General features: G+C 42.6%; 1 protein-coding gene across 1 annotated transcript in view; it reads right to left on the reverse strand.

The window, feature by feature from the left end:
* Window positions 1-16783, reverse strand: part of SPG11 (SPG11 vesicle trafficking associated, spatacsin) — a 196148-nt gene that overhangs the window by 52503 nt on the left and 126862 nt on the right. Inside the window, exons 26-28 of the mRNA XM_082252993.1 lie at window positions 12371-12568; window positions 8031-8138; window positions 6273-6438 (exon numbers count right to left, since the gene is read on the reverse strand). Coding sequence (XP_082109119.1) covers window positions 6273-6438; window positions 8031-8138; window positions 12371-12568 — 472 coding nt within the window. The remainder of the gene's footprint in view (window positions 1-6272; window positions 6439-8030; window positions 8139-12370; window positions 12569-16783) is intronic.

Below are 16783 nucleotides of genomic sequence, written 5' to 3' on the forward strand. Positions count from 1 at the left end.
CAAAAATGTTAAATACGTGGGAATGGTGCTGGATCATTACTATTGCCATTGGAGGGTCTCATCCCCAAAATAATTAAATCGAAAGACAACACTGTATATAGTGAGACTTTAAAAGGGTTGCAAAGGCAGAAGGTGCACTCTATGCATTAACATGGGTGTCAAATTCAATTTAATCACGGGCCGCATCAGAATTATGGTTGCCCTCAAAGGGCCAGTTATATCTGTAAGATTAGATGTCCAGAGAACCCCACACCCCCATACACCCTTACATGAGTTGTCAAGAGCCTCCCCCCCCCCCCACCATCAGAAGTCAAGAGTCACCAACCCTTCCCTACATCATATTGCACCCCCTTACTGTGTGCTGCTGCCAGGAAGCAGATGCGGGTGGATCTGGTAAGAAGAAAGTGCAGGGTCTGGAGGAGAACCAAAGGAGGGCTGGAGTCAGCTTCCAAAGTCTGCTGCATGCTGAGACCAGGGGAGGCTGAGGAAAGGTGGTGTTGCGGCTGCACAGAGAGGTGTAGGATCTGTAGGAGGAGTACTATTTTCCTCTCTGCTGCGGACTGCTGAGGAGGGGGGGGAGGCAAAGACAAGCCTTTCTGCAGCTGCACAGAGGAGTGCAGGATCTGACAAAGGAGTTCTGTCCTCTCTGCTCCCGACTACTGAGACAAGGGGGGGTGCCACAGCTGCAGGAGAAGTGCAAGGGCCACATAAAAATGGCCTGGGCTGCCGCATTCGGCCCGCGGGCCCTGTGTTTGACAACTGTGCATTAAGATAAAAAACCTTCTGTGTGCAGCAGCCCCCCTAATACTTACCTGAGCTCCATCTCTGTCCAGCAACGTGCACGAGTGCCTTGGCTGTCTGGGACTCCTCCTCCTGATTGGCTGAGACACAGCCGTGGCGCTATTGGCTCTTGCTGCTGTCAATCAAAGCCAGTTAGCCACTCAGGAGAGACGGGGGCGGGACCGAACCGTGGCCCGGTGTCTGAATGGATACACGGAGCTGCCGCTCGGCTTGGGTGCCCCCATAGCAAGCTGCTTGCTGTGGGGGCACTCGCCAGGAGGGAGGGACCAGGAGAACCAGCTAGGGACCGGAGAAGAGGAAGATCCGGGCTGCTCTGTGCAAAACCAACTACACAGAGGAGGGAAGTATAACATGTTTGTTTTTTTAAGGAGAAAAAACTGAGACTTTACAATCACTTTACCTATCCCTCCAATGAACAAATATACACTTTATAACATACTCTTTTAAAACACAAAGAACATATCTTTATCATATCAATTTTATTTTATCAATAGATCTTTTTACAAAAGGCATCAATGACATATAAGGTCATTGTGACGGTACCCACCGTCACTGGGAGTGAAAGACAGATACTTAATGGTTTGGATTGCTTCAAAAGGGACAGTAATATTTGTCAGCAATATATCTCAAAGAATATATGAAGACTCTGGGACTCTAGGCCTAGCTGCCTATTGCCAATAAAAGTCAAACAGTCAGACTCCTAGCAGATGCTAATATCATCAGCTCAATCACCGGTCTTCCACACCTCGTAATTATGCTGATTTACTCTGTGATTAGACTTCTAATAAATGTGTATTGTATTTTGTTTTAGCCTTGTTGCCGGCAGTCTGGTCTTCCAGTCTGGTTTAAGTGCGCTGAGTTAATTAGCATGTTAATGAATACTTTTGCAAGGCACTGTAGATGGGATTAGCCATGAGTCAGCTGTACCTTATTATCTAACCATTGTGTGATGTCCTGGGTAAATATTGGGATCATTGTTCATGTAGTGACTGACCTACTTCTCAAGTGTATATAAATTCTGTGTGACTGTTCAATAAAGAGTTCTACTTCACCCTCAATCTAGAGTCCTCTCTGTTATTGGGGGAATCTGCTACAAGGGATTGCTATGCTCTTCATACTCCCTTGAATAATCACTAAGCTCTTGTAAGATCTTGTTCCTGTTACTGCTTCACTCTCTGGGGAAAGAGAGGTTCACCCACTGGAACCTGGAGCCTTGTCATAGGTCCAGGGTGGGTAGCAGACGGCGAGACCCCAACCAAGCTGCGGCGGTTCGTGGGGTCTGAGGTGGTTATGGTGTCTGGTGGAGTACTTGGAGCCCTCGGGAAGCACTAGGAGCATCCGTCAACGGAGGTACCCAGTCGGGGTGCCAGTTGATCCAGTCATTATAGTGTTCATTTATATGAAAACTCATTTGTACTTTTCTCTGTTGTTATTGTAGTGTTCAGTTATATTTGCATGAAAGATTCAAGGTCCCGATGAAGCAGATTTGTCCGCGAAACGCGTCAACCCACATTGTATAATCTGGGAGGATCTCCATGCTACAAATCCTCTGTTACCCAAATGGAAGACAAGTGGTAGACCTATTTCCTTTTGTAAAAAGAAATGTTTTTAATGGATGAGATTTTAAAATTGATATAACAAAGATAAGTTGTTTGCGTTTTTAAAAAAAAGCGTTCTCTTTTGATTCAAGTGAAAGATAGAATGCCAACATGTCCAAAAAAAATAAAAAAAATTCAAAAACAGAATTACCGAGTTGGGAAAAAGGATCACCCTCTTGGGTCAGTATTTTGTTGGACCACCTTTTGCTTTAATTCCAGCCTTTAGTCTGTTGGGATTTGTCTCTACTAACTTTGCAATATTTTCATACTCTTCTTTTCAGAACTGCTCAAGTTCAGTTACATTTGATGGTGACCGTTTGTGGACTGCAATCTTCAAGTCATTCCACAGATTTTCAATGGGGTTTAAGTCTGGGCTCTGACTAGGCCATGCAAGGACATTCACCTTTTTCTCCTCCAACCACTGTGTGCTCATTATTGCAGTGTGTTTTGGGTCATTGTCATGTTGGAAGGAAAACCTTCTTCCCATTGACAACTTTCTGGCAGAGGGCAGCAGATTTTCCTCAACAATTTGATGGTATATTGCCCCATCCATTTTTCCTTCTATCCTGACAAGTGCTCCAGTCCCTGTTGTAGAGAAACACCCCCATAACAGGATATCACCACTGCAGACAAACACCCCCATACCAGGGTATAACCACCCTCCATAACAGGATATTACCACCCCCATAACAGGATATTACCACCCCCATGCTTTACTGTAGAAATGGTGTTATTCGGATGGATTTCTGCCAGACATATCCTTTGGTGTTGAGGCCAAATCATTCAATTTTAGTCTCATCTGACCAGAACACCTTTTTCCATGTGGCCTCAGAATATTCAAGGTGTGTTTTGGCAAAGCTCAGTGGGGAATGCATGTGGCCTTTTTTTGAGAAGTGGCTTTGTTCTTGCCCCCCTTCCCCCATACAAGCCACATTTGTGGAGAATTTGTGATATTGCACACAATAACCACTCTTTGTCATACATTCCTGCAACTACTTCAGAGTTGCTGTAAGCCTCTTAGTCCCCTCTCTGACCAGTTTCCTCTCGGCTCTTTCATCCACTTTGGAGTGACGTCCTGATCCAGGGAGGGTCTGTGTTCTACCAAATACCTTCCACCTCTTACTAATAGAATTCACTCTGCTTCTATGCATTGATAAAGCCTTTCTATCCATCTCCTGACTTGTGCCTGTTTACAACTTTATCCCGAGATCCCGATGACAGCGCCTTGCCACTCATAGTTGATTGTTTGATTCTACCACTATCAGGGACTTAAATGCTCCAGGAAAGCTCTTTTCATGCTGAGCTAATCAAATTGATCCCAGCTGACCACAGCTGAAAGTCAAATGGCTTTGTGTGCCATTGAGAAGGTGATTAGCTACACCTGATTGAGTTTACAAGTCATGTTTGGGAGGGGGGGGGTGATCTTTTTTCCAACTTTTTTTTTTCTGACATGCTGGTGTTATATCTGTCACTTGGATGTTATAAGTCGCACAAATAAAGTAAAGCATAAGTAAATACAGATGGATAAAACAGAAACTGTGCCCGTCTTCATTTCAGGCTGCAAAATATAATTGATTTAAAGAGCGGTGATTCTTTTCTATACCCACTGAATATATATATATATATATATATATATATATATATATATATATATATATAAAATCCCATGTACATAAGTATCAGAGCCTTTGCTAAATACTTTGTTGAAGAAGCTTTGGCACCAATTACAGCCTCAAGTCTTTTGAGTATGATGCTACAAGCTTTGCACACCTACAGTATCTCACAAAAGTGAGTACACCCCTCACATTTTTGAAAATATTTTATTCTATCTTTTCATGTGACAACATTGAAGAAATGACACTTTGCTACAATGTAAAGTAGTGAGTGTACAGCTTGTATAACAGTGTAAATTTGCTGTCCTCTCAAAATAACTCAACACACAGCCATTAATGTCTAAATCACTGGCAACAAAAGTGAGTACACCCCTAAGTGAAAATGTCCAAATTGGGCCCAAAGTGTCAATATTTGTGTGTCCACCATTATTTTCCAGCACTGCCTTAACCCCCTTGCATGGAGTTCACCAGAGCTTCACAGGTTGCCACTGGAGTCCTCTTCCACTCCTCCATGACGACATCACAGAGCTGGTGGATGTTAGAGAACTTGCGCTCCTCCACCTTCCGTTTGAGGATTCCCCACAGATGCTGAATAGGGTTTAGGTCTGGAGACATGCTTGGCCAGTCCATCACCTTTACCCTCAGCTTCTTTAGCAAGGAAGTGGTCGTCTTGGAGGTGTGTTTGGGGTCATTATGTTGGAATACTGCCCTGCGGCCCAGTCTCTGAAGGGAGGGGATCATGCTCTGCTTCAGTATGTCACAGTACATGTTGGTATTCATGGTTCCCTCAATGAACTGTAGCTCCCCAGTGTTGGCAACACTCATGCAGCCCCAGACCACGACACTCCCACCACCATGCTTGGCTGTAGGGAAGACACACTTGTCTTTGTACTCCTCACCTGGTTGCGGCCACACACACTTGACACCATCTGAACCAAATAGGTTCATCTTGGTCTCATCAGACCACAGGACATGGTTCCAGTAATTCATATCCTTACTCTGCTTGTCTTCAGCAAACTGTTTGCAGGGTATCTTGGTCTCATCAGACCACAGGACTGTTTGCGGGCTTTCTTGTGCATCATCTTTAGAAGAAGCTTCCTTCTGGGATGACAGCCATGCAGACCAATTTGATGCAGTGTGCGGCGTATGGTCTAAACATTGACAGCCTGACCCCCACCTCTTTTAACCTCTGCAGCAATGCTTTCAGTACTCATACGCAGTGGCGGCTGGTGCTCCATGGGCCGGGGGGGTGGCAGACGGACCAGACCGCACCATACCAACCCCCCCCCCCCGGACCACACCAGGCCGCACACCATACCCACCCCACCCCCATCGCCGGTTGCCTGCCTGGACATGTGGAGGGAGGGCAGGCAACATCAGCAAATGGCGGCGGAGGCTTCAGCTTCTTCCCTCTCAGTCTTCTGCGCCTCCTCCGCCATGGCCAATGGCATGGATTCTCCTTTCGACCAATCGGGAAACGGGTCTCAGGACCCGCTTCCTGATTGGCCAGGAGGAGGATCCGTGTGGCAATAGTGAATATTAATTTGCTATTGTCACACAACTGGATGGGCTCAGGGTGCAGTGCTCTGCGCCCCGAGCCCACCCTTTTTCTTAGCCTATTAGAGCTTCAGGCACTAATCACATGCTAAAAAAAAAAAAGCCCCATTGAACTTCATGCGTCCGTGTGTTGAGTTATTTTGAGGGACAGCAAATTTACACTGTTATACAAGCTGTACACTCACTACTTTACATTGTAGCAAAGTGTAATTTCTTCAGTGTTGTCACATGAAAAGATATAATAAAATAATTACAAAAATGTGAGAGGTGTACTGACTTTTGTGAGATAGTGTGTGTGTGTGTGTATATATATATATATATATATATATATATATATATATATATATATATATAGTCGTCTAGTGTAAAATGAAGATACAGAAATACATATATATATATATATATATATATATATATATATATATATATAGCGCTGTATATATGTAGATGTGTATATATATATATATATATATATATATATATATAGTATTTCTATTTACAAACAATGTAAATTCCCTATTATATATTTATTTATTTCAAGTACTTCTATAGTGCCCTCAATTTACACAGTAGTTTACATATATATTGTACATTCACATCAGTCCCTGCCCTCAAGGAGCTTACAATCTAAGGTCCCTAACTCACATTTATACATACACATACTAGGGCCAATTTAGACAGGATTAAATATGCATTGGTTTACCTCCACATAAAGGCTGACAACCACTGTCATTTAGAAGCTGCAAAACTCTCAGCACCTCATATGAAGTTCGGCTCTGGAGGAGAAGAACCCGCAGAAGGTAAGACGCTTGGGTCTGAAGCCATACAACTGGGATTGGAAGCGCAGAATTGTCATCAAGAGACTGGAGCTGTAAGAGAATTGGAGGTCACTGAAGGATATTGAGCCAAAAGGTCAGCCAGCTGGTCAGGAAGTCTCTTATCCAGATAAGAAGAGTCTCCTTCAAGTATCTTGGGATCTTAAGCCGGCCATAGACGGTTAGAATTTTGGCTGGCTCGGCAGAACTGGCTGAGATTTGAACCATGTATGGGCAGGCTGAATGTACCCAAGTTGATCGATCAGGCAGGCTGAATGTACCTAAGTTGATCAATCGGGCAGGCTGAATGTACCCAAGTTGATCGATCTATCAACTTGGGTACCACCAGCCTGCCGAAATGTACATGTGATTATTGCTATAAGCTGTTACAGCCCCTAGAAATAATCATTGTGTTCTCTCGGCGGGGGCGTCTCCCCCCCCCCCCCCTCCTTTCCCGAGAATACAAAGGCTCCATGGGAAGGATTCCCCTGTCAACATAGTCTGTGTTGACGGGGGAATCAAGCAAGTTTCTCAAAATTTGCTCTGTCTATGGCCGGCCTTACACTCACCATTTATTGCACCATGTAGTTTCTTGAGCAATCAAGGAAGGAAACTTTAATATTTATTAGACCAGGGATTCCCAAACCATGGCCCTGCAGCTGTTGCAGAACTACACATCCCATGAGGCATTGTAAAACTCTGACATTCACAGACAGGACTAGGCATGATGGGAATTGTCGGGAACGTGACGTCACTTGTTCTAGATGCCAGGTGGCTCTAGCAACCAGTGGCCAGTGGAGCCTCAGCCAGCGGTGGAGGTGGAGCCAGAGCCAGCGTTATGGCCGGGTTCCTAAACTAAAGTGGCTCTTAGTCTCCAGGTTCCTAAACTACAGTGGTTCCCCGGGCTATTTTCGTGGGGCATGAGATTGGTGGCCCAGTCCACCCTTGTTTCCTGCATTTCTGGAATACCGTTTCCATGAAGGGGTGTAGTTGGTCACCCACAAAGTTTAGGTAGGTGGTATATACCAAGTAACATCCACACAAATGGCAGGAGCTAAGGCTTCCCTGCAAAACATTGCCCAAAGCATCACACTGCCTCCGCCGGCTTGCCTTTCTCCATACTGCATCCTAGTACCATCTCTTCCCCAGGTAAATGATGCACACACACCGGCCATCCACATGATGGTAAAGAAAACGTGACTCATCAGCCCAGGCCACCTTCTTCCATTGCTCCGAACTCCAGTTCTGATGCTCATGTGCCCAATGTAGGCACTTTTGGCTGTGGACACGGGTCAGCGGGGGCACCCTGACCGGTCTGCGGATAGGCAGCCTTATATGCAAAAAAGTGTGATGACCTTTTTTCCTGCTTTCAACACATCGACTTCAGGGACAACATGTTTACTTGTTAATATATCCCTCCCACTTTTAGATGCCATCGTAATGAGATAATCAATGTTATTCACTTATCCTGCCAGTCTCGTAAATTTATGGCTGATTGGTGTAGTTTGCATCTTTTAAACCTTTCTTGAAATTTTCTATACAGCTTTTTTTTTCTTAGAAAACTACAGTAACAGCCCCCCCCCCCCCCCCCCTATAAAAACCAACATAACTCAAATCGCCACAATAATAGTTCACAGTTGATTTACCTCTTCCAGCTTTTTTTGGAATTCCAGCATTCTTTTTTTGGCTTCTGGATAATCCTTGTATTCTATGCAGAGTTCAAACATTTCTAGCAAAAGCAGCAGCGGACAGTCCTGCAAACACATTGGACAGGAATCCTTTAGCCGTGTATAGGAGTGTGTATAGCTATCAGTCTCCATTTCTTTGCTGCACAAGTTTATACTCAATAAAAAATACTTTCTTGCTGTATGTCTTCTATCAATGAATATCTGACAGTAACAACATATATTGTATGGTGCATAATTGGGAGAGTATTGAATTTACAAGAAATCGGACAAACAATGCTCAATTCTTATATCAGTAGCCCTGATGTAAAGAAAGATGACTTCTATTAGTTAAAAGAATTATAAGTGGGTATAGCACCCTAATTGGGTAGTAAATAGTAACACAGTTTTCATATCAGTAGCCCAGTAGATGTGAGCAGCCTATTGCTTTAGCAAACATTATTCCTCTATTTTGTGGGACTATAAAGGCAATTTGTAATTTTAGTAAAGAAAAAAATACTATCAATTTATAAAATTGTTTACATTTTATTTGAATTACATGTAAAAAAAAAAAATCCCTGTTGGATCTTCATCATAAATTTTCATGAAAAAACGAAAATTTGATAAAAATATAGGACCCATAAAAAAAACGGAATTTTTGTAAAATCTTACCGTAAAATTCCTTTCTCTGAGTCCTCCGACAGTCGCCGCCACTTCATAATCTTCACTAATGGGGTAATTGACCTTTGCTCCGCAGGAGTAGCTAGGCAACAAGATTTGTTAATATCAAAGCTTTTAGCATATCACACCCCTAGGGGGTGGTCCCCTCAGTCAATACCTCCCTGCTTCCTGCATTCTCAACTCAGTTTCAGTAGCATAGCAGTAGAGTACATAAACAAACCCCAAAAGAGGGGCGGCGACTGTCGGAGGACTCAGAGAAAGGAATTTTACGGTAAGATTTTACAAAAATTCAGTTTTCTCTTACGTCCTCCGACAGTCGCCGCCACTTCATAATCTTCACTAATGGGGACGTCCCAGAGCAGTGTAGACATGAGGGGTGGGAAAAAACGCAGCCGCGCCTAAAGCAACGCAGTACCCACATCAGAAAAAAGAACCTTACCAAAGTAAGAGAACCAACTGGGCAACAGGAAAAACGTGCTCAACAGGAGCAACATCCCAGGAAGAACAAGTAACATAAGGGAAAAACACCCCAACAGCCAAGGACCCAAACAAGGGACCCTAAGGCACTGCCGCACTAAGAGGATAGAAGGCTGAGACTGAAAGCCCCAGCACAGGATCAGCCAGCTACTCCTAAGCTAGGCATTAGAAACTGGGTTGAGAATGCAGGGAGGTATTGACTGAGGGGACCACCCCCTAGAGGTGTGATATGCTAAAAGCTTTGATATTAACAAATCTTGTTGCCTAGCTACTCCTGCGGAGCAAAGGTCAATTACCCCATTAGTGAAGTGGCAGCGACTGTCGGAGGACGTAAGAGAAACCATGTTTCATTTTACATAGCGTGACTAGCCCAGTGTGGCAATCCCAGCTATTGTAAGTAACTATTCATCACCAAGTCTGCTGAAGTGCATCTTTCTCCAGCCAAACTTCATCGCATGTTTCAGTCCGCCTCTAACCTATGTTGGAAAAGATGTGGAATGATAGCTACTCATGCGCACATCTGGTGGTTTTGTCCAGTCATACGCCCTTACTGGTCCCCCATACTATCTCTTATTGAAACTATTCAGGGCTCGCCGGTCGCAGATGATCCCTGGACTGTACCCTTCCATGGCACAAAGGATCCAATACAACAATACCGTAAATCTATCTCATTGAAGGATTGTGTACGATACTATTAAGGTACTATGATACCTACATCCCAATTCCATTTGCAAATTGCTAAGGACCAAGGACCTGCTGGGGGAACTTGGCAACTGAGGGCTATTGGGGGACTTTTAATGATATTGTAATTCAAATATGTCACAACGTTTTTTTAAAAATATAAACACTTTATTCAATTTTACATCTAAAAAATTGTAAATATACAACCAAAATCTTTAAAAGAAAGACTGGAAATAAAGATAACAATACATATTAGAACTGCTCATTGTTAATGCATTCTACTGGGTGGGCCACTAGGCCCCCCCCTGCATCCATGCCCGACATGTTTCGCTGTTCGCTTCTTCAGGGGCAGATATGAGTAGATATAGTCCTCTGTTATCTATAATATATCATAGAACATGGTATTAATCACTTATACATACATTTAATAGTCAACTCCAGTGGAACCCTCATGCTGGCAGTGCCTCACCCACACCCCATCTAGACCCGACAGATGATGATAGTCCAACCAAAGAGCATGCAAGGTGTGCTCCCTCGGAGGAGTGAGGGGTAATATATACACATATATATATATACAGTATATATATATATATATATATATATATATATATATATAGAGAGAGAGAGAGAGAGAGTTTATGGTGCATGTAGAATTATTTGATTTTAGAAAGAACAGAGTGACTTAATAAGAGCCTTGCATGCTCTTTGGTTTGGGCTATCATCTGTCGGGTCTAGATGGGATGTGAGTGAGGCACTGCCAGCATGAGGGTTCCACTGGAGTTGACTATTAAATGTATTAGTGATTATTACCATGTTCTATGATATATTATAGATAACAGAGGACTATATCTACTCATATCTGCCCCTGAAGAAGCATACAGCGAAACATGTCGGGCATGGATTCAGGGGGGAGCCCTAGTGGCCCACCCAGTAGAATGCATTAACAATGAGCAGTTCTAATATGTATTGTTATCTTTATTGCCAGTCTTTCTTTTAAAGATATTGGTTGTATATTTACAATTTTTAAAATGTAAAATTTAATAAAGTGTTTATATTTTTTTTAAAATGTTGTGACATATTTGAATTACAATACCATTAAAAGTCACCCAATAGCCCTCAGTTACCAAGTTCAACCAGCAGGTCCTTGGTCCTTAGCAATACCGTAAATCTGTCACTCCTTTCTCAACGCTGCTAAAGCACTCATACCCATGTATTGGAAACAACCTTTCTCCCCTCCTACTAAGCAGTGGTTACGGGCCGTTGATCGCACTTATCATCTGGAGGATATGACCTATGACTATAGGTGCCTCGCCCTTCATGCTTGCAGGATCTGGGCCTGTTGGCTCGCTTTTACTCATTCTAAACAATATGCTGATTATATGTCTTTGGATTCTTGATGTATATTCATTCCCCACAAACATGATGCACCATGGGAGCCTCCCCTTCCTTCTATTTCCTCTCCACTTCCTTTTCCCTCTCCTCCCTTCCCTTCCTCTACCCACTCTTCTTTTTTTTCCCCTTCCCCTCTACTTTCCTTGACTACCCTCTTACCTTTTCTCTTTCTTTTTCCTCCTTTTTTTCCCTGAGCCTTATTGCTCAAACTGATGTGTTTAAACTGTTAGATGACATGGTGTCTCTCGGACTGCTTTGTCATTGGCTTTCTAATATGCTGGTTTATAATGCCTTTTGGAATATAGTGCATACTCATTTTTCTCATTTATGTTTTATGCTTCTCTTTTTCACAAGAGATTATCTCTGTCATGCTATGTCTCTGTTTCACTATGGAAAATTCTTAAATAAAAATATATTAAACAAAAAAAAGTAACTATTCATCCATGTTGTGAAATTATGGATATTCTTATCTGATTTTCTAATTTTCGTTTTTTGATGAAAATTGTTGATGTATGGCTTTTATGATGAAGATCCAACAGGGATTTTTTTTTTTTTTTACATGTAATTCAAATAAAATGTAACAATTTTATAAATTTACTGATTTTATTTTTCTCTTTGCTAAAATGACAAATTGCCTTTATAGTCCCACAAAATAGAGGAATAATTTTTGGTAGATTTCAATGGGATAATGGCAAACACACCCTTGGTTTAAAGAGGCTTTTTTTTTGCAGCCTACTGCTTTAGGGCAGCGGTCTCCAAACTGCGGCCCTTTGCTTGCTTTTATCTTGCCCTTGAAGCACCATTCCATCCACTGACACTAACAAATAGGGGCCTAGTTTTGTGGGTGTGACTACAAATAAGAAAATTATTTGGTGGGTGTGGTCAGTCGGATGTCCCCAGATTTCCTTTTTAAAATCTGGAACCTTGGTCAATTTTTTTTTTTTGTCTCCAGTCTCATTTGATTTGCCTTTGTATATTTTACTCTGTACATCAGTCTGACCATATGATCTGCTTTTTAGAAGTAGCCTCATTATCAATTTGATAAACCAATTTATCAACCTACCCCTCTTGCTACCCCGCCACATGATTACCTCCATGAAAATGCTGAACGCTTTGTGCAATGTTCTACTGTCCTTCCTTCCCAGCACGATATTCCAGATCTGCGCAAGATCTTCCAGTTTCCACTTGTAATCTGCGGGAGTCGGTAACGTCTGCGTAATTTCCAAGTGTACGGCATCATTCACCGACGTAACAATAAAAGCGCACATACAGGAGAGCAGGTCTGCGTTCTGATTGGACAAAAAACATAAACATATTTTTTTTAAATGATACTAAAGTCTATTTTTTTGTTAAAAGAGAATTATGGGGTTTGGTGTTTTCCCCCTTTATACTTACCTAGGTGGAAGCTGCAACTGTCCCCCAGCGCCTCCTCACTGAGAACTGAGGGATCAAACACCGCCGATCGCTCGGCTCTCACAGCTCCCAGAGCAAAGAGCTGCTGACTGTCAGTCACCATTCTCTGCTCTATCCTCGATCATTAGAGCGCTGGGCTGTGGAGGGGGCGGGAGCGGCCGGCTCAGGCTCTCAGGGACTCTCTGAGAGGCTGAGCCGGGTGTCGGTCCAGGCACCTGGCGGATCCTGACTCTGTGGTCGCGATGACGCGGCGCCTGGTCTAAGACCCCAGATGATGTCTTTGAAGACGAAACCCGTTGGGTTTCTTACCATTCAGGCCATTGCACTATGATCTTGTATACTGGATGATGTTACAAGCGCTTGTTCATGGGAAATGATGTAAGCTTTCTACTTTTTTTTTTAAATACATTTTGGAGATAGTTTTACACTATGTGGAGCCTTTAGTTTATCTCTATGGTCCCAATGCACTGTTTTGACACCAATCAGCGGTGGAGCGGATTCATCGCGTTGTTACTTGTGGAAACGCTTGGAGTCTTCTAGTACCACTCCTTGACACATTCAAAACGTGGTTGACCCTGTACCTGTATGGGTAACTAAGTCCATATGTTCTGGTAAGCAGTCATTTTTACAAGTGGTGGAAGGTTTTCACATTGAGGGTTGGAGCACAGAAGGGGGCACGACCCTGTTCTGCGATTATTCACTGCACTGGGATATATGTTTTCTATACTGCGGACTTTATTCCCTTGGACTATAAATATATAATAAATATTTCTTTACATTTTTTGTTCAGTTTATTATGCGATATCTATTTTGCGATTTGGTTTAGCGCTGCACTTTCTTTGATTATTTGTTTATTGCAATGACATGTCCATTGTAGTGCAAGCAGCTAGAGATACATTGAAATTAGCGCAGTTTCTGCACATTTCACACAAAACATAATATATATTTTATATTTTGATTTTTTGTAAAATGTGAAAGATGATGTTACGCTGAGTAAATGGATACCTAACATGTCACACTTTAAAACTGTGCACGGTCGTGGAATGGCGACAAACTTCAATACTTAAAAATTTCCATTGGCGACTTTTTAACATATTTTACAGGTTACCTGTTTAGACTTACAGAGGAGTTCCAGTGCTAAAATTATTGCTCTCCCTCTAACGTTTGCGGTGTTACCTCACATGTATTGTGCGAACACCGTTTACATATGCGTGCGCGACCTACGTATGCGCTTACTTCTGTGTGCAAGCACAGGGAGATGGGGGAGCTCTAAAAATGTTTTAAATATTATATATTTTTTTTACATTTTTTATTTACACTCTTTCCCTTTTCTATCCCTTTATTTTTATCTTTTTATTTTGTAATATCTTTTATTCCTATAACAAGAAATGTACACATCCCTTGTGAAAAAAATAAGGCATGACAGGTCCTTAAGACCCCAGATCTCCCCTGTACCCTGGAAAGCATAGTTAAAAATTGATCTCATACTTACATACAAAAAAGGCAGTGTTTATATCTTCCTACCTGGAAGTGATGTAATGACGTAGCTTTTGGTCTCCTAGACCTAGACCATAGAGATGGCCAGAGACCTATGATAGCTCAATGATAACCAGCACTGTCGGATCGGATACGGGACTCCCCGATCACACAGAAACCCCCCTTTTTAATGAAAGAGCATCACCAGCTGAGAAAAAAAATGCCAGGGCTATGGCATAAAGCTACAACCATAACCACTTGAAGCCAATCACGTACATGTACATGATTTGGTGGCACCACTTGTTGACCAGGCCTTTTCTGGAACTTTTTGTTTACGCGTTTAAATCAGTATTTTTTGTATGAAAATGACTTAGAACCCCCAAACATTGTATGTGTATATATATATATATATATTTTAGCAGAGCCCCTAGAGAATAAAATGATGATTGTTGCAATATTTTAGATCACACTGTATTTGCGCAGCGGTCGTTTAAACACAATTTGTTGGAGAAAAATACACTTTAGTGAATTAAAAAAAAAAATTAAATATAGCCCAATTTTATTGTATAATGTGAAAGATGATGTTACATCAAATATACAGATACCTAACATGTCATGTATTAAAATTGCGCACACTCGTGGAAGGGCGAAAAACGACGGTACTTAAAAAATCTCCATAGGCAAGGCTTTAAAAATATTTACAGGTTACCTCTTTAGAGTTACAAAGGTGGTCTTGGGCTAGAATTATTGTTCTCATTCGAACGATCGCGGCGATACCTCACATGTGGTTTGAACACCATTTACATATGCGGGCGCAACTTACATATGCGTTCGCTTCTGCGCACGAGCACAGATTGATAGGGAGCTTTGAATTTTTTTTCCCTTATTTATCTTATCTTATATTTTTACACCGTCCCTTTATTTATTTATTTTTTAATCCCTTTGCTTCCTCTTCCATCCCTTGTAATAGAAATAATCATAACAGGTCCTTGTTACTAAGAGATCTGGGGGCAAAAAGACCCCAGATGGCTCATTTACCTTTTAACCAAAAGAAAATTTTTTTTTTTTGGATAAAAAAAAGAAAAATCACCCAAGAACAGGAAGTGACGTCACTCTGGTCCTCCAAGGGCATAGAGCTGAGTAGGGGCCATCTTGCCTTCACTCCTTCACTCGACTTCCTGCCTATTCATCCAACGGATCGGATCGGTTCCAGGTTTACCGACGGCCCCGGTAAACCGGGAAACGATTTGAAAGCGGTGCCCCCTCCCGCGGCCTCAAAAAGTGATCCGGTGGTGAATCTGCCCCAGGGATTACTTTTATATGATGCAGAATCGCCTACAGAACAAAATGATACCAGGGTTATGGCAGCTAGCTGCTACCATAACCCCGGTATTAAACCTAAACGTCAAAGTCATGATGTAAATGTACTGTGGGTGGTCAGCAAGTGATAAAAAAACATCTAAAAGGTAATAAATATTATAAAATAAAATACATTAGGCACAATGAGTGAATGGGAGCACATAAAACATATAATGAGATTTTTTTTAAACTTTGGCTACAAAAGTTAAAATACTCGTTAACTTTTTCATGCCCGCGCTATAGCCAAAAGACGGCTACAGCACAGACCTAAATTGCCTGGAGGGCGTCCATCGCTCTGTGATCAGCCAAGTCCATGAAACTCGGCTGATTACATGATCAGCTGTCAACAAATCACCGGCTGCTGTCAGAGGGACATTGGTCCCAAAGAGGAAGAGAAACTGTGCCCACCAGTGGCACCTACCAGTGCCCACCAGCGCCACCTACCAGTGCAGGTCAGTGCCACCTATCAGTGCCCCATCATGTGTTGCCTATCAGTGTCACCTACCAGTGCCTATCATTGCCACCCATCAGTGTCCATGAGAGCCACCTCTCAGTGCCACCAATTAGTGCCCTTCAGTGCCACCTACCAGTGCCCTTCAGTAATGCCCATCAATGCCATCCATCAGTGCTACCTGTCAGTGCCCAACAGTGCTGTCTTATCAGTGCCGCCTTATCTGTGCCCATCAGTGTCGCCTATCAGTGCCCATCAGAGCCCATGAGTGCTGCCTATTAGTGCCCTTCAGTGCCACCTACCAATGCCCTTCAGTACTGCCCATCAATGCCCATCGGTGCCACCCATCAGTGCTACCTGTCAGTGCCCAACAGTGCCGCCTTATCTGTGCCCATCAGTGTCGGCTATCAGTGCCCATCAGAGCCCATGAGTGCTGCCTATTAGTGACCTTCAGCGCCACCTACCAGTACCCTTCAGTGCCACCCATCAGTGCCACCCATCAGTGCCACCTTATCAGTGCCCATCAGTGTTGCCTATCAGTGCCCAACAGTGCAGCCTATCAGTGCCCATCAGTGCAGCCTATCAGTGCTTATCAGGGCCCATCAGTGCCGCCTCATCGGCGCACATCAATGAAGGAGAAAAATTATCTGTTTGCAAAATTTTATAACTATAAATAATAAACTGTAAAAACTTTTTTTTTTTTGTTCAGCAAAAAATAAAAACCCCAGTAATGATTAAATACCACCAAAAGAAAGCTCTATTTGTTTGAAAAAAATAATAAAAATGTCATATGGGTACAGTGTTG

Source organism: Pelophylax lessonae (assembly GCF_965119305.1).
Source record: "Pelophylax lessonae genome assembly, chromosome: 4".
NCBI lineage: Eukaryota > Metazoa > Chordata > Amphibia > Anura > Ranidae > Pelophylax > Pelophylax lessonae.